This window comes from Phascolarctos cinereus, unplaced genomic scaffold (genome assembly GCF_003287225.1).
Source record: "Phascolarctos cinereus isolate Bilbo 61053 unplaced genomic scaffold, phaCin_HiC Scaffold_2;HRSCAF=192, whole genome shotgun sequence".
Taxonomy (NCBI): domain Eukaryota; kingdom Metazoa; phylum Chordata; class Mammalia; order Diprotodontia; family Phascolarctidae; genus Phascolarctos; species Phascolarctos cinereus.
In genome coordinates, this window is record NW_027555625.1 from 50,651,231 (window position 1) to 50,676,924 (window position 25,694).

Here is a 25,694-nt window from a genome sequence, read left to right on the forward strand (position 1 = left end):
TTGTAAGGGTTTAGGGGTCATTTTGGAGAGAATTGGAGGTTTTTGTTGTTGTTGTTGTTTTAGTCTCATAGACCTGGGAAGAAACTTAGATTTCTTACCTAATCAATTCATTCCCCTTATTTTCTAGGTATGTGAAATAAAACCTGGTGAGAGAGAGTGGTTGGCCCAGGTTTTGTAGCTAATGCTTTTTTGTTCATGGCTAGCACCGAGGTCTCCCATTTCTAGCTGTTGTTCTGTCCTCATTGCATCTACCTACTACTGATTTATTTTCTGCAGCACCTTCTTCAGGTGCTCTGTTTTTCCTGTTAGTCAAATGGACCTCAGAAGATTGTCATATTATGTCTATTAGAAATTTGTATTCTGGGAGCAGTCATCATCTTTGCTGACCTGTTCTCAATTCTGATCAGAGGTTAGAGTTTATTCCCTAACCTGTTTTTAACTCCTTTTCTTAGTGGAACTTTGAAAGCCTTGTGTATATAAAAATGATAATATTATTGATGTTTGATGTAACTCATGCTTTTTGCCTCAAAGAAAGCACAGGGCAGTTACATCATCTGCCTATCCTCTATTCTGGGTCTTTGATAAATACCTTCTGAGACCATTGGAGAATGATGTGACGTTAGATGAGCCACAATTCTTATTCTGAACCATCTGGCCCCTTAAAACCACATCCTATTTCAATAGAATGAGTGATAGTTCTTTTGGGGGGGGGGGTCCTGACTGTGCAGTAGGTAGGATTGCTCTTCAGATATTATGTTTATTTAGCAGCTTGGCCTTAGAGGTAGTTAACTCAGCATTACAATGTATCATGGCTTATTTCAAAATAGTAATTAATTGTGAAATATGTGGCTTGGTTACGTGGTTTTTGGTAAATAGTAAAATGCCAAGAAAAAGCATGGAAGAAAGAAAAAGAGTGAAATTCTAACTTCAGCAGGCCATCTGGGTGCGTTGGAAAATGGAGTGCTGGGTCTAGGTTCACCTCCAGCCTCAGACACTTAGTTAATGAACTTCTCTTGGCCTCAGTTTTCTTATCTATAAAATAGATTATAATAGCTCCTACTTCCAGTGTTGTTTTCAGGATTAAGTGAAGATCATATTTGCAAAGTATTTAGCTAACCATAAAGTGCTATAGAAATGTAGCTGCTATTACTATTTTGTTTTATTCTTTGGAAATGGGGGACTGCTTAGACAGATATGTTCTTTCTCAATCTTGCTGCCCTTTGAATATACAAAAACTTCATATTTTTACTCCAGTTTTTGTTAAAACAGCCCTGGGTGTGAATAGCAAAGAAGACAGGGGAAGGGGAAAACCTTGGAGTTATAAAAAAGACCTTATTTTGAGTTCTCCTCTCCCACCTTTCCCCCTCCTAACCTTTCCCTTCTCTGAGTTTCATGGCCTTATGTGTGAAGTGTTTTCAGCTGCAGTTTGATTGGGGTTCTGCAGACATCTCCTTCCCATGCAGCCTTAACAGAGAGAGCTCACATTAATTAATCTCTTTGGCTTTGTCCAGGTTATCTGGGGTCTCGTCTGATAAGGAGCAGATTGTGGCACAGGGATTTAAATTATTCCTTAATTTTGTTCAGCTTCAAGATGAATATTGGAAGTATATCAATCTAGCTTATTTCATGTGCATGGAAACTAACAATCTTTAATGCCTCTTAATAGCAAAATCTCAAAATGGCTAATCTATTTATGATATTTCTTCTGATAAAATCACCTTGTATGTCATTTGGCATAAGCCCTATTCCAAATAACCTTGAGGAGAATTATATGTGGAGACTGCATTAGCCTCCTTAACAACAATTTGTATGTATTGACTGCAGAGCCTTGCCTTTTAAAGAGACCAGCATATTTTCTTATCTGTCTTCTCTGGAGACTATTTGTTTATTGTTATTTGGATCAAACTGCTATTTGAAGCTGCTCACTTGAATAGAAAAACAAATTAACACTGAATGACTACAATAATGTCATTCAGTACTTTGGCATTGTACATCTATTTTCTCATTTGGTCCTCACCACAACTCCGACATCAGTGCTCTTATTATGCTTATTTTACAGAAGATGAAACTGAGTCTGGGTTGTTCAGGGTCACATAACTAGTGAGTGTCTAAGGTAGGATTTAAAGTCGTGTCTTCTTGACTTGATGTTATCATGCCACCTAGCTGCTCCAGAAGACAACACTATAATGATAATCAGTTTGATCTTGAAGAAGAGAATAGAAAATGTACTTTGAAGACGTGGGGAACTATGTGTGAGGAACACTGTTTACACCATAACACTTCTTTAATATGTTGTTTTGCTGGACTGCCTTTTTTTCTCTCTCTCTTAAAAATTATTTATGCGATAGCTTTTTAGGGAGGGTAATAGTAATAAAAATATTTGAAAATGAGTGTGGTGCATCTAGACTGGTCCATGTACACACACACACAACCTATATGGATACCAAACCTGTGCCTTCCTTGGGGGAATTGTTTTTGTGTGATAACAGTTCTGAATATGGAGTACATACTGTAAACGTGAATATGGTCTATATTTGGGAGGTTTATTGGTTTTCTCATCTTTTGGTCAAATACTTAATGCCTTCTGTTAAGAAAAGTTTGGTCCAACTTGCATCTGAGGAAAAACTGGCAAAATTCTTTGCTAGAAATTTGCCCACTATTGTAAAGCATGTGAATAAGCCCCACCTCTCCTTTCTAGTTTGCCACAGAAGCTAAAGTCCCATGCCACCCCCCCACCTCATTTTTTGTCATTCATTTTATTAGCCATGCACATGCCTTTTGTTTCTCAGTTGATCCACCTGGCATTTTTATTGTCAGATTTATTGGGATCATATTGAAGACCTAGAGCTTTCCACCTCCTCCTTTTGCAACCCTTTCTCATTTCCAATGTATCTGCTTACCCAAGCCTACCTAGACGAAGTTTAATGGACGTTGAATTCTTTATTTTGTTTCCTATACTGATTTGGCTTCTTGCATTTCTTTAATCTCTTGACTTTTGATTTTCTATTGTCGAATAAAAGAATCTAGAATTAAAAAAAATAAAAGGTGATAGAAAAAAGAGATCAATAAAAACTTAACATTGAAATATGCTGCCTTTTTCTTGTTTTAAGGAGGAAAATATTCCTTAATAAAACATAAGTTTCTTTCCTCATTGTTACATTTTCTCCAGGGCTTCTGAGCTCTTTCTGTTTCAATCCAAATGTCTGTACTGTTGCAGCCTGGTCAGCACACAGGAAGAAGAAGAGGCAGGGACAGTGTTCCACCCTAGAGTGGGAATCTGTACAAGTGTCTTCTTCTGGCTCCTGAAAACCCCACAGACAAGAGGGGCACAAACAGCTTCTCCCTGATATACATCTGTACCTGTAGTGTATGGGAAGCAAGATAATTAAGAGTCTTTAAGAGAAGACTATGAGGATGTTTTCTTCAAAACTATCTGGTATGTGTCTGTCTATCAACATATCTATATCAGCCTTTGTTTCTCTGTCTCTGTCATCTATCTGTGTCCCATTTTCACTTTGTGTAGTTTTTTTTTTCCCTCCATTCTCTTTTCTTTGTCTAGTTCTTTCTCCCCAGGCCATCCTCCAGCCTGCTGCTTTTGTCTGCTCCACTGGGCCCTGTAATCTTTGACCTCTCTCCAGTGGTAGCTTGAAGAGGGTCCCTTGAGGCTTGGGCTGGTCTGTAGGTGGAGAAGGTGCTGAATTTGGAAGTCTGGAAGTCCTTTGTTCAAATTTTGCTTCATTCTCTCAGTACCCTGTAACCCCTTGGTCCATAGTTTACCCTCTCTGCTTCAGTAAAATGGATGGAAAATGCTTCATTTATCTTCAAGTGCCATAAATGCCATCAAGTATTATTGGTGTTAGTGCTGGGCACTGGCGATCCAAGTACAAAATGTGAAACAGTCCCTACTGTCCAGGACCTTACATTTGGTTGGGGAGACAGCATGGGCATGGATAAATATATTCAGAAATATCTCTCTCATATATATATATATATATGTGAATATAATCTAGAGAAAATGTTGAATAAATACAAGGCAGATAAATATAGGGCATTGTTTTGTAGTGGAATGGATTCTGGTTCTGCATTCAAAGGATCTGCGATTGATTTTTGCTTCTGCCTTTTAGCCTTTATGTGACCTTTGTTAAGTAATTCATTATCACTGGTCCTTGGTTGTCTCATGTGCAAAATGGGGGGTGGTGTAGATGAGGCTGAAGATACTTTACAGTGAATCTAGAGACCCCATCGTTACCAAGTGTGTGTTTTAGCCGAATGCTTTTGTGCATCAGCAGTTTCTGATATGGAGGCTTAGCCTGCAACTTTTCAGTGTTGCATACCTAATAAATAGTAGGTCTTCTGACCCCTCATGGATTGGTCTTTCCGCTCTGCCAGTTTGAGGATGATTTCCACATTTTGTTCCCCCTTGTCTGACAGACCCTAGGGTTAAAGATCATGGTACTTTGACCCTTGATATATATGAATAATTCAAATATTAAGTACCTATTATTGTGTTCAGGATACTGTGGGAAAGATTTAGAAGTTAGGCTTCCACAGCAGAACACAGAAATTCTGAGGGGGACTTCCAAGATCTTGTGGCTAGTCCCTCAACCAATCAGAAAGTGCCCGAACATTCTGCAGAACCACTGCTTCCTGAAGACAGAGCTCTCCGGGCTAAACTGGTTGCATCCCTTCTGGGTCAAGGACTGAGCAAAGGCTTTTTCTCCACTGTGCTTGCTTAAGGAGCTTATTGAATATTAACTGACACACCCCGATGGTGGAGATAGCCTCCATTTTTGAACATGGGACGTATAACCTGGGAGGATTGCGCATGACAAGAAGTAACATGGGATGGGCAGTTCAGGAAGAGTGTAACCCAAATGAACCGGTCCAATCCTAGCTCAAAATGGGAGTAGTACGGATTTTACTAACCATTCAAAAGGTTTTGCTTCTGTATCAGTGCACCAGTGCTGTACTAGGGTGTGGTGTGCCTTGAGAAGAGTAATACAAGGCTTTCCTTCACACACTCCTGCAGTAGATTTTTGTTTCAGATTTTCTAACAATACCTTGTCTGAGAAGAACTTAATCCAATGTGAGGTTTAGTGCAAACATGGCTCACAAAATGACATTTCTGAAACGATGGCATATATGCAAGTGTTCAGTGGGGCCAATAAACCTGGGATCTCAAGTGAGTAAGAACTTGATGTACAACACTGTCTTTTCACGGTGTGGCTTATTTCTATTGTGAAAGCTTTGCTACACTGTTCAGAAACCTATGACTTGATGTATTATTGTTAGCTTTTTTGATAAATTGTGTCCTAAGGAGAATTTGGAATTGTTTGGTTAGTCACCATTAGAGTTGTCTAACATCTCTCCCTTTGAGTTCTAGGTGAAAGAAAATCATAGTGGGTAGTATTCCCAGCTGCCCTGAAAGCTCTTCTGTAACCTTTAGCAGAAAGGACCATGAGTTTTCCCAAGAGTATGGGACACAGATCTACTGTGATTCTAGAAGATTGTTGTTGAAGTGTGCTAGCCACTTCCTGACTGAAGTGTGATGGATGGAATCAAAGGACAAAATGAAACAGACTTCTTTTTGACAGGGCAAACGTATGGATTTGTTTTGCCTGAGCACGGCTTTTGTTGTTGTTAAGTCATTTCAGTCGTGTCCAACTCTTTGTGACCCCATTTGAGGTTTTCTTGGTTTGCTGTTTTCTTCTCCAGCTCATTTTACAGATGAAGGAACTGAGGCAAATGGGGTTAAGTGACTCACCCAAGTTCACACAGCTAGTAAGTGTCTGAAGCCAGATTTGAACTCAATGAGATAATTCTTCCCGACTCCAGGCCTGGCACTTGATGCACTGCACCACCTAGCGGATCATGCTTATTTGTCACCGGAAAAGGAATACTTTTTAAAAAAAAATTAATTTATTTTTAGTTTTGAACATTGACTTCTGTAAGCTTTTGAGTTTTAAATTTTCTCTGTTTCCCTCTCCCCTCCCCAAGATAGCATGCAATCTCATGTAGGCTCTTACATATACATTCTTATTAAACATATTTTCACATTAGTCATGTTGCAAAGAAGAATTCGATCCAATGGAAGGAACCACAAGAAAGAAGAAACAAAACAAAACAAATGAGAGCAAATAGTATGCTTCAATCTACATCCAGACTCCATAGTTCTTTCTCTGGATGTGGATAGCATTTTCCATCATGAGTGTTTTGGAGTTGTCTTAGATCCCCTTGCATTGCTGAGAAGAGCTAAATCTATCAAAGTTAGTCATCACACAATGTGGCTATTATTGTGTACAATATTCTTCTAATTCTGCTCACTTCACTTAGCATCATTTCATGTAAGTCTTTCTAGGTTTTTCTGAAATTGGCCTGCTCATCATTTCTTATCGCACAGTAGTATTCCATTACATTCTTATACTGCAACTTGTTCAGCCATTCTCCAGTTGAAGGGCATCTCCTCAATTTCCAATTCTTGGCCACCATAACAAGAGTGCTCTAAATATTGTTGTACATGTGGGTCCTTTTCTCATTTGTCTGGGATACAGACCTAGCAGTGGTATTGCTGGGTCAAAGGGTATGCACATTTTAATAACCCTTTGGGCACAGTTCCAAATTGTTCTCAGGAATGCATTTTTAGAAAAGTTATTTGTTCAGATGTCACTCTACCCCAATTCCATCCTTCATCTCACCAGAAGTCCCTTAGAAACAACTATTCTGATTGTCTTGTCTGTTACCAAAGAGCAAATGAGAACATTCTACCTACTGTGAAATACTTCTTGGTGAGTTAAATCCAATTAGATGTTGACATCTAACCATTCCAAGTTTTCTGCAACATTTAAGAACCAAAGATTTCTTCACAACAAAAACAGCTCCTGTTCAGCTGCTTCCCAGTGATGGGCCAACTGTTAGAGAATGAGTAAGTCCTTCAAGTCAGCAGGATGATCATTAGTGTTATTATTTATTATTACTGAAACTGTCAAATTCGCTATCTGAGGAGTTCATCTTTCATACCGCAGACACCCTTACAGAGGAAGGATTCAACCCTATAGTGGTTCTACGTGAATTTAAATTTGCGGAGTCAAAAGTGCATCCACTTAAGATTACCTGTCTTTCCGGTTGCCATACCTAAAGCTTTTGATAGAATTGAATTTAACCTGAAATATTTCTTAAAATTTCTGGTCTTTATTTCTTCTTCATTATTCCACACAGGTGAACTTTTAGGTAAGCCATTCCCTATGTAGAAATTGTGTCATGCTCTGATGTTTCTAGGGTGATGGAGATGAGGGGCAAGGAAATAGTCTAAATTGAGTAGGAGGATTGGGAAAAAATAATTCAATCAATTAATAAACATTTTTTAAACACCTGCTATTTGCTAGGCTCTGTTCTAAGAATTGGGATACAAAAAGAGGCAAAAGACAGCTCCTGCTCTCAAGGACCTTCAGTCTGATGCAGGGAGGGGCCTATATTCAGGCCACATAGGAAATTATTATCAGAGGGAAGGCACTGGGATTGAGGGGTTGTGAAAGATTTCCTACAGGAGGTGGGATTTTAGTTGGAATTTAAGGGATACTGAGGAGGTCAATACTCGGGGGGGGTTAGTTATTCCAGGCATGGGTTACAGATAATGAGTTGCATTTTAGATAGATTGTGTTTAAGATGTCTACTGGACATCCAGTTCTGTGTGTGTGTGTATACACGTGTACATAAATGTGTGCATTTCCCATCTCCCATTATAAGTATGTCAGCATCTTGAGGACAGTGACTAGGCACACCTCATTCCTCCCCATGCCCACCAATGCACACTCCCTCCCCATGTTCTTCCTGTTAAACCGTATTAGACACTTAATGAATATTTCATCCATACACATATTATTGACTAGCATGCTGTTTGGTGACTTGGTGGGGACAGAACAGTGGTGGTCTTGATGATCCAGATTGTAAATCCACCTATTGATTGAGACAACCTTTTATATAGGGCGAAAAAGAAGTATTTTCTGGCATCTTAATTTCTTGTGCAGGTCGTGTGGCAGATGGCACCACAAGAGGAAGTGATTTCATCTCAGTGGTTTCCATGGCCAAGTATCCTGCACGTATCATTTTCCCCCTCCTTCCATTTTCACTGTAACAGTTTGATCTTGTCCTCTCTTCAATTAATTCTGCAATTCCAAAGGGGAAAATATGAACCAACCTGCTCGTTATGTGTCTAACACCTATATAGATTAGTGGTGGTTTTTGTTTGTTTTTGTTTAGACAGTGGGATTAAGTGACTTTGCCCAGGCTTATAGTGTAAAGTGTCTGAGACCAGATTTGAACTCAGGTCCTCCTGACTCCAGGGCCAGTGCTCTATCCACTGCGCCAACTAACTGCCCCTATTACTGGTTCTTAATGTAAGGTCTGGGAATTTAGTGTTGTTTTTTCTTTTTAATGGATTGCCAGCTTAAATATGTTGTTTTCCTTTTCTAATCTTATGTACTTTTTGTGCATTATAAAATTAAAAAATTATTTTTCTGAGAAATATTTATAGGCTTCACCATACTTTGCCACATGTATATATTGATGGCAGATAAGGGCTAAGCACTCTTGAGAGAGAGTACGCACAATATGAGGCTTATGGGCCTTGTGGAGCCTTGAAACTCATGAACATTTCATATCCCAGATATTGCTTTCAAATAGAGAGATGGCTAAAAAGTCAGAGTAACCGTAGGAAACATTTTAGCCCTCCAAAAAGACTCAAAAATTGCCAAAAGCAAAAATTGTTCAGTATTAAGGGAAGTGTTTTTGTAGTGATAAAGTTTGGTCATTTTCTATTAGTATTCAGAGGAATTCAGAAAAAAATCTGTGATGTTGAGACTTGTCTTGAGGTGATTATTACTGAAATAAAAATAATTTGTTTTCACGATAATTTTTAATCTGGTTCATAATATTAATAATAATAGCAACAGCTATTGATACTTTCATTTATGACCTCAGTTTGTCAAGCACTTTATTCTCACTTGATTTCCATTTATAGTTGAGGAAACTAAGGTTCAGAGATGCTGAGTGATTTTCCAATAGTGTCAGAAGTGGATTTTCATCCTACTCCAAGATTAACAGTCTATTCATGAAGATAAAGATGAAGGCTTGCTGGTTTATAATCTCTGAATTTTTCCTTAAATATTCAAGAAAAATATATGGTTATCAATAATTGTCAGTGATACTCTTTTAAGAGATAGATGATCTTTCCATTTTCATGTTTCCTAAGGAACTGTTATTAACTGTAGAAAGTCTAGGAATGTCAGTTAACAAAAATGTACTATAATTTTACTTTAAAATTATAAAAGTCTTTCTCTGTTTTCCTTGCCTTACTGATTTATAAAAAATGCACTGTCAGTGAACACAAATGGATTCTTTGAGGTATTCTTAAAAGCCAGTTATTGTAGTGTTGTTATTGCCTTGTTTCACTGTTTAAACTGATAGACTTTCATAAAATCCTTTTCCTTTTATTTCTGAGAAACAGTAAATTCATTCAGTCTTCATCATACATTTTAACCTTTAGCATTTTAATGCCTTAGCAATGGTCACATAGTGCTATTTCTTCCAGTTGTATGCAACTAAAATATTGTTGCCACCCATTCTTGGCATATCAACTGCTCACTATTTTGGTGGGGGGTTAAAAATTGTTTTAGTGGGGCATTGGAAGAGAGGTTGCTTTACCAGTTCATCACTAATAAACCAAATTTGTTATGGACTTTGGAAGGTGGCTGACACAAAATCCTTTGAATAGAACATACTTTTCAGTAAATGAGGGAGAAGACAAACTTGTCCCAGACAAAAAGAGAATGATGTTTTTATTGCAACTGGGAGGATTTTTATTAGTACCCATGTTGACTAAGTGGTTTGGGCGTTCTACCCCCTTGTACCACCACCTCCTCCTCCTTGTCGTCGTTGTCGCCGCCGCCGCCGCCCGCCAGTTTACATTGGGAAGGAAAAAGATTATTTACTGTATCCAAGTGAACTGAGATATCTAAAGTGAGACCTGAAGGGAAAATCTGACTTCATGATGGACCATTGAGTTTTTTCTGATGTGCAGATGAGATTTTATATTGTGATTGAAAATCATAGGTCTGGTGGAAGTGATTTTGAACTATATAGCTTCATGCAATACATAAAGCCACAAAGCATAGTCGATTAAAGGCCAGTAGTGGCTATACTCCATTATTTTCTGTGTCTCCATTTCTCCACCTATAAGATGGAGAAAATACTTGTCTCTCCCCACAGGATTGTTGGGAGGGTAAAATGTGTTAACTATGAAAACAGATGGAAAAGGAAACCACATTAAAAATGGGAGATAGTATTATATTACAATACTCTGCATATCATATCAACAACCTTGACAGCAATTAGTGTCTGACATGCAGCCTTCAGACAGTTGTACTCTTTAGGCTGCTGTAGTAGTCGTAGTAGTCGTAGTAGTATTTCATCATCTAATCATAAGAATGCAAAGTTTTACAGCCTTGTCTTTTAACAGTCAGAATACTATACATCATTAGACATTTATTACATATCTACTGTGCTGGTTGGGTATACACAGAAGGGCAAAGACAGTTCTTGCCCTCAAGAGATTGCTTCATTCTTTGTAGTTCTCCCCCAGTCCTTGGACAGACTTAGACATGTAGTAAGTGCTTAATAAAGAGCTTGTTGATTGATGATCAACATCTATTTGGGAAGTAAGTACTCCATAATCAAGTTAATTTCCTTCTTTTTTACTGTCAACTTCAGACTTGCCCTAGAACAGAATCAGGACAATTTTCTACTCTGTAAGACCCTTGAAAATAAGGATTCTTGGGGCAGCTAGATGGCTCAAAGGACAGAGCTCCGGCCTTAGATGCTGGAGGACCTAGGTTCAGATAGGGTCTCAAACACTTGATACTTACTAGCTGTGTGACCCTGGGCACGTCACTTAACCCGGTTTGCCTCACCAAAAAGGAAAAAAAAAAGGATTCTTCCATTCTTTGTAGTTGCACTCACAGCACCTAGCACATAATAGGTCCTTCATAAATCCTTGTCGATTGATTTCATAAGAATTGAGTCTACTCTTTTTATGGGTCATTCATTTAGAATGAATATTTTGCCTTACTGTGTTCTTTTCATTATTGAATAATAGCACTGGATACTTGAATGGAGGCTGATATGTGAAAAGGGGAATGTCAAAAGATTTTTCATCTCTCTCACCCTCAATCTGTTTTCATCTAGAATGACAGTCATACAAACAAGCCAGAATATGTTGAACCTTAACTGCTAGATTGTGTGTGTGTGTGTGTGTGTGTGTGTGTGTATGACAGAGACAGAGAGTTTTATTCTTGAAGCAATAGGGAATCACTGAAGATTTTTAAATTAAGGGTGAGCAAATGATAAGGATTTAGCTGATAAAGTCAGGAACTCTTAACCTGAGATTGGTGAACTTTTACAAAAAGATATTTTGGCAACTATATTCTAATATAAATTGTGTTTTCCTTTTTATTTTCCTTTGTAATTTAGTTTATGCATTTGAAATATTTTTTTTTGTTTTCTCCTATGTATTTAAAAACATTGTTTTCCCTTGTATTTTAGTTTATGTATTTAAAAATATTATTATTCGTACGTGCCCTGGTCTGCCCAAGGTGATGAGATCTTAACTGAGGATTTCTTTTTTTTTTTTGGTTCATAATCTTGGAGAGAACAGTTTCAGTCAGATTGTGGCTATTAATTTAGAAGACTTTTAGGTATAAGAGGGAAAAATGACTTAGAAAGATAGCTTAAGTTGTATGGTCAATCTTGACATGGCTTAGCATAGTGCCTGGCACATAGTAGGTGCTTGGTTGAATGAATTGAAATTTTTCCATTATGTGGATGACCTAGACATATCTGGTTCTCATGTGACAGATGTACAATCTATTATTGACAAGTAGATGTAAAACCTTAACAAGTTGCCTAGAATCTGAGAGACCAGTAACTTGCTTATTAGCCTGTAAGAACACAGGTTCATAGTTGTAACTTGCTGGTACTTTAAGGAATTCTTAGCCTAATAAATTACCTACCTGTAGGCCCATTATTCTGGCTTTTCCAAGGAATAGTCTTTAGAATACTCCTAGTCTTAGGTCATTTGTAGTTTATCCCTGTTATGGCATAAATAGAAATAATAGTGATGATGATAATAAATAACAAAAAGGTGGAAGATTAATAAACATTCTTGTATCAAGGCATGAATAGGGCAAAATCCTAAAGAATACTTGTAAAATACTTTGGGGAAGATAATCCTTCACCAAAAAGTTCTAATGTATGATAACATACATGCCTTTGGATTTGTGGAATACAGCTGCAAGTGGCTATTATATGGGTGTTGCTATGAAATAACTAAGATTTAAGAGAATCATCAAAAGGCTCTCCATTTATTCAACCAAGAATATGTTGATAAATGACTGATAACACATTTCTTTGTGGAAATTGAAGAATTTATGTCGACAATTCAGCATTAGGTCATAGCCACAGGAAATGACAAAAAATCTATCCTTAAGGAGCTTGGACTAGTGAAAATTTAGATTATGCAAGGAAAGGATGGGGAAAAGTAAAGTGTAACAGTGCGATGAGGTGCAAAAATTTAGCCTCTTCTGAATATCTAGCTGTTTATGACCATAGCAAGACATGACTTAGCTAGCCACAATTATGCATTATCCATAATCCCCAAAATTATGGGGATTAATAAGTGACTCCCAGAGATGACATGCATGTCCTAGAAGGCTAAAACAATACATTGTACTGCCTCCCAGACTATTATCATAGACTAAACAGTATCATCAGATCATAACATTGATTCATAAAAACTCAAGAATGATAAATACTGGTATCTCAAATACACATCATCTCTAAGCTACAAAGAACAAAGCTTCCAAAGTGTTGGGAACTGGCTGTGACAGTGCATACCAGCTGTGAGAGCCATGGTGTATCAAAGTCTGTAGAATATTGAATGTGAAGGACTACTATTTGTGGCATTTTTTTATCCCATCAAAAAGATATGATGATGATGATGATGATACTAATAGCAGTGCTTGGGGATGGAGTAGGACACTACCTTACCAGATTTGTTTGCCTTCAGTAGTGTTCGTCTTTTTGTACAAATAGATTCTTTGGTTTGTGAAAGTTCCAATATGCAATATTTGAATGGGTAGAACTTTCTTGATTCCATCTTGGGTGGTGTCTCCCTCCTTCCCCAAACCCCTCCCCCCATTATTTTAGATCTGCTTTTCCCATCTAGAATATCAGATAAATATAATACTTGGGGGGATGTAGTAATTATAATTTTTTATGAAGGGATAAGTAATAAACTTGGTGAATGTGAGTAGAGGTATTCTGTTAGTCCAGTTTTTGTAGCATCAAATGATAAATGACCATTTGTGCAGGTAGGTTAGAGCTTTTATTTGCTAAATACTCTGTGAATTACATTTTTAAAAATTTCTTACCAAAATTTCCCGTATCAGGCAGCAAATTTTTTGAGTTAAATATATTATTATTATTTTTCAAGGTTCAGCCTTCCAATAAGCACTGTAATGGACTGAATTTTAACTTCCTTTTGTATAAAGGTATTAAAACCATCCTTAGGGTTTCTTCTGAGTTTCTTGCTCTGGGCAGCATGCCATCATATGAGGGCCAACTGAGATTCTGGTTGTCTTTGATGAATGTTGACATCTCTCTAGCACTTAGAACTAACTGTGTATCAGGTTTAGTCTCTATAATGCTCACTATGTATAATGCTAAGAATTTATAATCATGATAAGCATTTTATGAACTTGAAAATATTAGGTTGATTTTATTCTCGTTATGACAGACCCTGTTCAATTCAAGATACAGAGAGACACTCCTTTTTGCACTTATGGTGGATTTTTTTTGGGGAAATTGTGGTAATGATTACTTTTTTTGACATGGACTTTCTCAGATGCAATTAGTGTGATGTTTTGAAGATTTTTTGCCTATCTATATCAGGATTTTAATGTTTGGTTTTTTTAAAAAAACAGGTCTTTTAGAAAGTCATACATAACATACATACATACATATATGTTTGTGTATATGTGTGTGTGTGTGTGTGTGTGTGTGTGTGTGTGTGTGTGTGTGTGTGTGTATAAAAATTCACAGAACTTGTTACTGACAAAAAGATCCACCTTCCTTTCCTCTCTCCAGGAAGTGAAGGAGGAACTGTAATCTAGAAACATGGCATTCTATTCAAGGAAGCCACAGAAAACAGGAAGAGGAGACCCTCACAAACTTCTGAATGTTTGTGGATTTTATTGAGGGTTAGTGAGGTGACACTGTGGAAGTGATCCTGGATGCTAGCAAAGTGAGTTTGGGGAATTTACCTGTTGTATTCAGATCCTTTCTTTTCACTAGGACCAAGAATAGGGATTTAACTCCAATTTGGATAACAAGTCACCCCACATCCACTGAAATGAATTCAACTTGAATCTCCATGTGCTGTAGTAACAAGTTCTAAGTTAGCAATATGTTTTAGGTACATTAGAACAAACTTCAACAGCTATTGTCAAGTCTTTTGGAAAGACACAAGATAGCCTATTAATAGGGCCATTCTGCATTTCTTTCTGTAATGTGATAGATAGGGGTTTGGTTAAAATATTGAATTAATTCACAACTCAGTTTATGCTATACCTAATGTGGCTACTCTTATAGTTGCTTTTATTCAAATTCTATATGAATATTTCTAATCCATTGATAACTGTGAATTGATATTAGAATTCCTGTTTTCCAAATGAACCATAACCAGAAGATGCCTAGGGCGCACTAAGATGATTGGTGGACTCAAGCTGATGTAAGAATTCTAACCTCAAAGACCTCCTAAAGTAAGAAAAGGTTGTGGTGGCTTGAGAAGAGCAAGTCATAAGAGACTAACCTCATTTCCTCTTCTTACAATGTTACTAAGCTAATAAATGAGGAATGTTGTGGATGTAGTTTACTTAGAGTTTAGCATGAGTTTTCATGAAGACTTTAACACTCTTATTACTGAGAAGATGGAGAGATACAATTGGACCATTAGCCAATCAAGATTCATTTTTTATTTTATTTTCCAATCAAGATTTGTTAAGCCAGTCATCCACTGCCACTTTGGGACTTCTTTGCCATGCGCCAGGAAGCTTGTTATTGGGAAAACAGCATCTTGCAAGATTTTATCAATCTTGGAACTCCACCTTCACTACTCTCTCTAATTGGAGAGTGGAGCCATGCAAAATCTTCATTTTAAGCTCCAAGGAGTTTATTTCAGACTTGTAATTTGTGACTTCTCCACCATGCCTCTGCCCATTAGGTACCTCCCCCTACCTATTGTCTGCTGCACACCCCCTTCCCCTTTTTTCCCTTTGGCGTGTGTGTGTGTGTGTGTGTGTGTGTGTGTGTGTGTGTGTGTGTGTGTTAGACTGTAAGGGATTGTCTTTCTTCATATTTATATCCCTAGTGATTAGCACATCGTAAAGCACTATTAATAAATGTTTATTGACTATTGACTGAGCTCTGGTGATGTAAAAAGAAGCAAAAGACAGTCCCTGTCCTTAGGGAGCTTGCAATCGATTTTAAAATAATATAGAAAATAATAAAATCTGGTGGACACAGTAGTAAGAGAAGTCAATGAATAGTTAATGAGAGCAGCTAGGTGGCACAATGGATAGAGTGCCAAACCTGGAGTCAGGAAGACCTAACTTCCTGAGTTCAAATCTGACCTCCGACACTTACTAGCTGTGTGACCCTGGGCAAGTCACTTAACCCCATTTGCCTCAGTTTCCTCATATATAAAATGAGCTGGAGAAGGAAATGGTAGCGTACTCCAGTATCTTTGCCAAGAACCCCAAATGAGGTCATGAAAAGTCAGAACTGAAACAACTGAACAGCAAGTTTTTAATAGTTAAATGTTTGGGTGACTAGAAAGTCTCTATATAGTTAATTCCCTTACAAATCTCCCTTTCTCCCTTTGCTGTTTAACATTTTATCAATGACTTGGATAAATCATAAATGGCATACTCATCAAACATGCAGATTATGCAAAGCTGGGCCAACACTCTGGAAAATTTATAATCCAATAGGATCTTGACAGGTTATAAAAGGCATTGAGGCTAAATCTAGTAGGATGAAATTCATTAGGGATAAATGTAAAGTCTTTGACATGGGTGCAAAAAAATCAGCAGTACAAATATCATGCAGTGTGTAACCATGGATGGACAGCAATTGTTTTGAAGAAGATCTAGGTCTGTTTGTGCGGCTTCAGTTCAGTAGGAGGCAGTGTGAAGAGGCAGCCCAAAAAGCTAATAGGATCTTGGGGCTTCCTTAAGAGGTGCTGAGCTTCCAAGAATCAGGAAGGTGATAATCCCACTGAATTCGGCCCTGGCCAGTCTGCCTGTGAAGTGATGAGCACTAAGTTTAAGAAGCACACTATTGAACCTCAGTGTCCAGAGTTAGGCAGCCTGCATGGTGAAGGGCCTTGAGTCTGAGATCCAGAAGGATCACTTAAAAGAATGGAGCTTTTTTTGGCTTGGAAAAAAAAAGACTTAAGAGGAACTTGATAGCTTTATACGGGTGCTGTGGAGGACAGACACATTAAACTCATGCTCTTTGGCCCTTGAGGGCAGAAAGAACCTTGGGTGGGGAGCACAGAGGCTAAATTTAGGCTTCTCAGGAAGCACTAAAATTAGCGATGTACAAAAGTAGAATATGCTACCTCCAGGGTTAGTGGTGGGTTCCTCTTGCTTTTGAGGTCTTCAGGCAAGTGTGAATAATAACTCTCTAGTGTTTTCCCTCTGTTAGTTCCCTATTCATCGTGTATATAACTTGCTTTTATATATTTGTTTTAATGTTTTTCTCCACTGCCGTGTGGGCTGCTGCGCCCCGACCCCCCCCCCCATAAAATTGTAAGCCCCTCTTGGGAAGGGACAGTGGTCTGCCTCTTTATAATCTTTTCAAGTGGTTCGTGTTTAAATTTAGACATAAAGGGAATACTGTAAACAAAGTAGAAGAAAAGAAATAATTTACGTATTAGATCTACGGAGAAGGGAAGACTCTATGACATACACCAAAGAGCTGTGTGGAACAGCGACCCTAACTCAAATTAAACTCAGAGACTTATCAAGGTGGAAAGCAAAGGTTACCTTTATTACAGTCTTGCGAGATGGCTGTCTGCTCCTTTGATACACATGGCGGGGGAGAGACAGACAGACTGACCGACTGCATAACAGGGGCTGCCTTATAAAAGCAAATCTCCGCCCACCATTATCCCTTATCCCCTTAACTGGGGGTGGGCTTACATTCTAACTGGGAGGTGAGGCTTATATTCTAAGCTCAAAAGTTTCTTCCTATCCCCTTAACTGGGAGATGGGGCTTACATTCCGGGCCCCAAATTCAAAGACAGGGAAAGAGGTGGGAAGCCAAGGGCAAAGGCTCAGGTTGGGGGTGGGGCAGGGCTTATTCTTTCTGTTATGTGCTTAAAAACAGGGCCTGAGCGGGGAGGATTTTGAAAATAATAATCAAAAATTATTGACCTTGAGGAGGCTTCACTTCTAAGAGTTCGTCTCTCACAGAGCATTAAGAGATGTAGAATGCAATTTTGATTATACTAAATTAAAAGTTTTTGCACAAACAAAACCAGTGCAGCCAAGATGAGAAGGAAAGCAGAAAGCGGAGAAATAATTTTTAAGCCCAGTGTGTCTGATAAAGGCCTAATATGATCTAAATCAGTATTGATTAGAGAAATGCAAATTAAAAGAACTCTAAAGTATCACCTCATTATCTATCAGATTGGTTAATAAAACAGAAAAGGAAAATGATAAATGTTGGAGGGGCTGTGAGAAAATTAGGACACTGATATACTGTTGGTGGAATTATGAACTGATCAACCATTTTGGGGAGCAATTTGGAACTATGCCCGAAGGGCTCTCAAACTGTGCACGCAAAGAATTGGAAATTGAAGGGATGTCCATCAACCATGGAGTGGCTAAAAAAGTTGTAGTATATGATTGTAAGCAATACTATTGTGCCATAAAAAATGATGAGCAGGATGATTTCAGAAAAATATGGAAAGACTTACATGAACAGAACCAGGAGAACACTGTACATAGTAACAGCAATATTGTCTGATGACCAGCTGTGAATGACTTGGCTGTTTTCAGCAAAACAATGACCCAAGAAAATTCCAAAGGAATCAGGATGGAAAAATGCTGTCCATATCCAGAGAAAGAACTGATGGAGTCTGAATGCAGATTGAAGCATACTGTTTTTCAGCATGTGCGCTTGTGTTTGGGGGGGAGTGCTGTGGTTTCAGTTCCAGCTGATTAATATGGAAATGTGTTTTGCAAATGCACATATATAATCTGTGTCATGTTGCTTACCATCTCAAAGAGGTTGACTATAGGGAGGGGAAGGAGGACAAGAATTTGGAACTCAGAATTTAAAAAAAAAAAAAGTTAAAAATTGCCTTGTGTCTGGCACTGCAGTCTTCCCTGCCCTCAAGGAGCTCAAATTCTAATGTTGGGGTCATCATGTAAATAACCAGAGAGGGACAGCATTAGTTACTTAGTGGGGTCAGGAAAGGCTTCCTACAGAAGGGGAAATGGAGGTGTGGGTTCATAGCATTCCAGGCATTGAGGTGGGAGAAAGAAAGTTGTATTGGAAGAAATGCAGGTATGCCACTATTAACCATTCCCAAGCTTTACCGTGTTTCATATTCAGTACTTACTTAAACCCTAGAAAATACTGTTTTCTCCTTGTGGAGGGGTTGAATGTGAAGCTGGGAGTGGGGGAAGACAACCAGCTGCTTTTGGGACCTTCCTGAGGTGGAGCTTGCTCCTAGGCCTTCTGCACTCTAGTGCAGTCATTTCATCCGCATATTACACTGCCTCTTTTTTTCATAGATTATGGATAGGAGTGAGAGATAATCACATCCAAGCTCCATATTTTTCAGGCTTTAAAATTAAGGGAAGCAACTTACTCAGAGGTTTATTGCCAGCAATAAAAAAGCAAAATTTGGAAATAGAGATGTCTAAGGGGTATTTTATATGCTGCCCTGGAGCACAACAGAGACACGGAGCCAGACATAGAGATTTGGGCCATAATCTGAATAGGATCATTAAATAGGTAAGATTTAGTTTAGGGTTGAAGATTTAGAGCTAAAGAGATCCTCAAAGTTCATCTACATAAAAAACTATAGCCCATAGAGTTTAAGTGATTTTGCTTAAAGTTACACAGGGAGTAAGTGGCAGATGGAAGGTTTGAACCCAGTAATGAAGATTTCAAAATCGGCACTGCTAGAACCTTAGTTTTTTTCATGTGTTAAAATGGTGGTATCTTTCTTCCTGTCCCATAGTTTGGCTGGGGGAGAAAGCACAAATGTTAATGATACCTTAAAAATGATGTTGATAGTGGCAATGTCATTCAGTGTATATCTACATGTATTTAGAAAAGTATGTCTAGAAATGTGTGAAATATATAACCTATAATGTAAAATTGTACAACCCCATTTTTTGGTATTATTTTGACATTCATAGTCCATCACCAAGCAAGAAACCTTAAAGAGCTTATAAGCTAATTCTAGAATTTGTACAGATTAATGTAAACTGTTCTGAGTACTCACATTCTCCTTGATAAAATGGGGTTTTGTACTACTTACTCGTCAGTGGACTTTAAAAAAGCACAACCGCAATAAAGACATTGTGTAAAAGTAGTGTTGATGTCTGCCCTTCACTGAGGTTTTCTTACACCTCTGTAGATGGAAGGTGACCATTGGTTCGTTTTGCCAGCAGAGACCAAGTTGTGTCAAGTGTTAGCGAACTGATGAGTGTGAGGTTGGCCATTGTCTGAGGACCAGGTGATATAATGTTTTTCTCTGCTATAGTTTTACTTAAGAAGCTGTTCTGCAGAGTTGTGATGTGGCTTTCTAATTTGTGTCAGTGGAAGGAGGATTCTAATGGGGAAAGTCACTGATGCTTTAAACTTTAAAGTGATGGGCCCTGCTTGACTCCTTTCTTTTTCCATATGAAATTCTTTTGCACGATTTTCTTCTAAATTTAAAAAAAAAATAATGCCTTTAAGAACAGCTGCCATTCCAGAAAGGGAATGACTGAGTTTTGTTTGTTCATAGGCTATAAAAGTCCTGTAGCAATGTACTTGGCTACTTGCCAAAATGTAAACATTTTTTTCTCTTGCTACTCTAGCAAAGTATTAAGGATTATGTAATGTTGCATAATATATTTCGCTTTCTATTTTCCATACTTTAGATAGACATAGATGGAATTATCTTGTTTGGGGAGCTCAGCTAACTTTTTTTTCGCCAAAAAATGTAATTGTCTCCTGGTTGAGTAAAGTTTAAACTGATGTAAAAAGAGTTTTATGGCCAATATTCTAATAAAGAGTAATTGGACCTAAGTGACATGGAATACTCAGATTATACCATTTTTGTTGTTAAAAAGTCCTATTTTCCCTCCAGACATCTCTTCACATGCCTAAATAGATTCTCAATAGATTTTTCACTGGTAGTTTTAAATGAAATAAGAATTGTGAGTTATTAGTATTTATTGCATAAAAGTAACATTCCCTGTAAGCTGTTAAATAGGCCAGTACTCTGTTTATGTGATGAGGTAGAAAGCTTTCCAAGGGTAATGAGTCAGCTAGATGAAGAAGAAGGAGGTAGAATTAATCTGGCATCTATCTGCTTGGCACTATTTCGGTGAAACAGGTTTCAGTGCCCTACATGAAAAGATGGGCATCTTAGTAAAGCTAACTAAATGACATTGAGTGGGCAGACTATTTTAAAGAATAAAATTAAAGCACACTGGTCTGAGATCTCTTCTTTTTTAGACATAATCAAAATCAAATCTTAATTTTGACTTGTAGTCTACATTGTTATTACACTATGGGATTGTAGCAGGCATCTTTGCTTGTATAGTGAACCCATAGAGTTAGATTGTAATCATATCCTGTATTTGGAATGTTTTGTTTTCCCTCTTGACTGAAATTGATTTATAATCATATGAGAGTATATACTTTGGATTTCTTCTTCTCTTCGAATGTGTTTAAATGATTGTCTACTGACTTTTACTAAACCTTATGGTAAAAGATTAATTGTTATAGCTCTTCATAGGTATGCAGTATAATAACTTTAAACATCTATGTTCTATCTAGACATTATTTATTCAAAATAGATTATATTTTCCTAATAGTATAGAATCAAATTGGAAGAAAATGTAGAATATGTTGTGTAAAATGAGCACACCATATCAAATTCTGACTTTCTCCAGTAAGAAAGGCGTTACAGCTCTATGTAAGCATAACATACGGACTTACACTATATTCTGCTCTTTTTGAGGTCACCTTAATGATGTAATCGAGGCCTTATCAATGTACTCATTCCTCTTCATTCTCTTTACTGTTTGAAACAGTTTTCTTTCCTTCTCTTCCATGAAATGGCACGCTCTTCTCTTAGTGAATCTTTCTTATCTTTTGATTGTTTTTCTAACTATACCCTATATGCACAGATGTCTTCGCTGTGTTCCTTCCTCCACTTCCATGCCTGTCTCTTTTATTTTTTATATTCCTTCTCCTTTGGTGTTCTCATTTACTGCCATGACTTCATTTATCACTTATGTGAAGAAGACGCCTAAATCTGAATACCTCCACACTGACTTCATTTCCATTTGGTTTTGTGCATCTAAATCATCTTTTAAAAAATTTTTTTTTAAAATCCTGGTTCCCCTGTTTGGAAAGCCAGCTTCTCTCCTCAGACTACCTAGACCTTCCCCCCTTCATACTTCAGATCTCTCAATTCCATGTTTTCCTCCATAATCTACCCCCTCCCCTCCTTTCATTTAGCACTTAATCTTGTACTACTTTGCATTGTTATTTAAATGTGTTGTGTATCTATGTTTTATCTCCACAAAGAGTCTATATGCTTCTTGAAGGTTGGGATTATTTTCTTAGGTGTGAACTCCATAATTATATCTAATATGGAATTTTCTGTACCTTTGTGACCATGTGTGTGAGAATCAGCCTGACTTTGGTAATTTATGTGCAGTTGTGGGGCATAAGATCAGAGTAGTTTCTGTAAGCTGACAGAAATTTTTACTAGTCTGTATTTGGTTTCCAAGTTATTTTCTTTTTTTTAATTGAATTTTATTTTAGACTCAAACACCAGCACAGAAATACAGAATAGAGAAAAGAAAAGAAAACTTATAAACTTAAATATTGGACCTTAATTACAGAGTAATAAAAGGAAAAAAAAGCATGTCGTGTACATAGTAGAACATGAGAGGATTCAAAATATGTAACAATAAATTTTCATTTCAAGAAAGCCTGTATGATAAAATACTACATGTTGTGTCTAGAGCTGTCCATCTTTTGCTTCCTTGTAAGTTTTCTTTTGTTCTCTAATATGCACTTTTTTTTACTTTGTTCTCCCTCCAAGCCCCCAAAGGCTATAGTTGAGTGCAGATATATTTCTCTATAACTATAGATATATACATACATATACACATATACACACACATACTTTTCCCAAACAAATTTTACTCCTGATCTTTGTTTTTATGTTTGTGCATATCTCTTGTTTCCTGTCCCTTCTGACTTCTCTACTTTACTTCTACTCGCTATCTTGCCCTTCTATTACTTAGCCTACCACCCTTCAAGGATCCCTCAGACAGTTGACACTAGCTGTATGACCCTGGACAAGTCACTTAACCCCCATTGCCTCCTTTCCCACTCCCCCCCCCAAAAAAAAGCCCCCAAAATATGTTTGGGGCAGTTAGGTGGTACAGTGGATAGAGCACCGGCCCTGGAGTCAGGAGGACCTGAGTTCAAATCCAGCCTCGAACACATGACACTAGCTCTGTGGCCCTGGGCAAGTCACTTAACTCCAATTGCCTCACCAAAAAAAAGAGAAAAGACCAAAAAAAGAGTAATGATGATATTGCCAGTTATGATGACTATTTACCAAGTTCTTTCCATACATTTTCTTATATAATCCTCAGAGCCACTCTGAGGTAAGTCCTGCGATTATTATCATTTCCATTTTACTTGTGAATAAACAGACCATGAGAGGATAAGTAATTTGCATGGTCTTCAGAAATGCTAAGAGGTAGAGGTAGGATTCGAATCCAGATCCAACTTCATACCAAATCCAACATTTGTTCTTCTGGTAAAACAGAGGCCAATCATAGATAGCTGGGGTAGGCTTATACCTAGAGCTGAAGTATCCAAATCCCTCATAATGGGGGAAAGCTGGGATCCAGAGTGTCAAGGTGATTGAATTCTGCAGGTGAAATTGAGCAGTGTGAGAGATGGGTCGTGTGGCTCCCAAGCCAGTGTTTTAGAAGGTTTGCTTTTATAAATTAATATTTTATATTAATAACATAATATAATAAATTATTTTTAAAAAATGCGAACACTTCAAAGCCTTTTGAATAATATGGGCCCAGTATAGAGAAGCTATACCCACCACAAGCTTGGTTTTGTTTCTTAACAGATGTATGATATCAGGTTGTAGTAAATCACCATTTGCTCTGTGAAGAGGGGCACCTTCCATTTCTCTGTTTTACAAATGTACCTTTTTGGAGGAGAGGAAGATTGTCATAGGAGATCTTGGAGGCTAGAAAAGTCTGACTGTTTTCTGTGGAAAGAATATTTCTTTGAATAAAGACTATCCCAAGAATATGTGTGCCCCAGTTTTAAATACAACTACTATTCAGATGCCCCAGGGAAGGCTTCACCTATTAGAGCACTTACATGTCATTAACCTGTACATATTAAGGAGCAGAGCTGCTCTAGAAGGGTCTTGTTTTCACCAAAAATGCTTGCTCGGATGAGTCATATGGATTCATTCCATAGTACTTTCTTCTGCCTGTGTTTGGTTCTTTTCAGGAGGGAAAAAATGAATTCCTCGAGTGGTATTGGGTGATACAGCAGCTGTTGAGAAAAGAGTTCTTGATAGGTTCAAAGTTTAGGGGATAAAAGTTAGCAGTTGGTGTTAGATTTTTTTGGAGTGAAGATAGGAAGATGCACCACACCTTTGGTTCCTGTTATTACCACCCATAACTTCACATGACTTTCCTGAACTTTAGATTGCTGGTTAGGCTCCTGGCAGTGGTAAAGCAAGGTCATTGTACCCTCATTTGAGTTGTAAGTACTGTACCTAAAAAGTTACCATCCTATATGTATGTGTCCAGATCATTATTAGGCTGGATTGTCACCTAGAGACAGAAGGAAAAACTTGGCTGGAACCTAGGTCTGCAGCTGGGAACACAAACTTTAGAGTCTATTGGGGAGCGGGAGGAGGATTCCAGCTTTTTACAAGTTTCAGTTCTGTTTATTAGCATGGTATACAGGATTTAGCCTTTCTATGTGTTGGACAGGTATATCAGTCTGAACCTGAGGAAAATGGAGTTGAAATGAACATAAGGGTCATTGAGGTAGGTGATGGAGCTTGGTTTGGAGACCACTCCAAAGAAGGGAGGGAATCATAGAAAACAACCATCATGCCTTAGGGCCTGGGGCAAATCATAAATAAATACCCAGGGTTTACCTCCTTCTGATACTAGAAGCTTTAGCTTAACCTTATTAATAGCCCCTGCTGATTTCTAGCATTCAAAACAACTTTGAGCCTTTTGTGAGATGAGGGCAGGTAAAGGTAAGGTTCTGCTTGATGTTCTCTATAAGGCTTAGATTATCCACAGAGATTTCCCTGTCGTAGTCTTTGTCTTCCTTATAATTTTCTATTTTCAGGTATCTTAGCTTAGGCAGACAGCCGGTTAATGTTCTTTTTCAAGTTTTGTTGTGTAAATTATCATTGATTGTATTTAGTCCAACGTGAGACTAGCAGGTTTTGTGGCTGTTAGGAGTTAAAGGTCTAAAAGCTGTTTAAACGTTTTCTTTCTTGTTTTAAACAGACGGTTGAGGACGAAGCGATGGCAGCATAAATGAAGATCAAGTAAGGAAAGCAGAACGATGCCCAAGGGTGGGTGTTCTAAAGCACCACAGTTAGAAGATTTCTCTCTCAGCAACGACATGGTGGAGAAACAAACTGGGAAAAAGGTAATTGGTGGCTTCTGCGAGTATTTTCCTCTGATAAAGTCTTCCTCTTATGTCTTATTAAGGCATGAAGGTGATTTAAGTCCTGACTAAGCTTATTAACCCAGAAAGACTTTAAATGCAGGTATAGTGAATAGGAGACTATATTTATGGCTGTTTCAGAAGACCAGCTGAGGCACATTGTGAGAGGTGGTCTTCACAGTCAATTGAAGACAATAATGTAATCAAAATAGTAATCAGTGTAGGGAGCACAAATAAGACAGAGACCTCACATTGATTTCCTAAATAATGACTAGGTCAAAGAACAAATCAGAAAGAATTAATAATTCTGTTAAAGAAAATAATGATGAAATAAGGACATACCACAATTTCTATACTGCAGCTAACACAGTCCTCAATGAGGGAAAAATATCTTATTGAAACATACAATCTTATTCAAAAATACAAATTTAATGAACTCAATAGACATTTTAAAAAATAGTTAGAAAACCATCAAATCAAGATAAGCACAAAAGATAGATACAGAATATTAGAGGAGACCTATAAAAATGATAAATTAAATGCTGGTCTTTTGAAAAGACTAATAAAATTGATAAACCTTTAGTCAGTACGAT

At 37.7% G+C, this 25,694-nt stretch overlaps 1 protein-coding gene across 2 annotated transcripts in view; it reads left to right on the top strand.

Moving 5' to 3' along the window:
- ANKRD11 (ankyrin repeat domain 11) overlaps positions 1–25,694 on the top strand; it is a 365,863-nt gene that overhangs the window by 208,678 nt on the left and 131,491 nt on the right. For both annotated transcript variants that reach the window (XM_078149379.1, XM_020989136.2), the window contains exon 2: positions 24,939–25,083. In XM_078149379.1, the coding sequence (XP_078005505.1) occupies positions 24,997–25,083 (87 nt within the window). In that variant the 5' untranslated portion in view covers positions 24,939–24,996. The remainder of the gene's footprint in view (positions 1–24,938; positions 25,084–25,694) is intronic.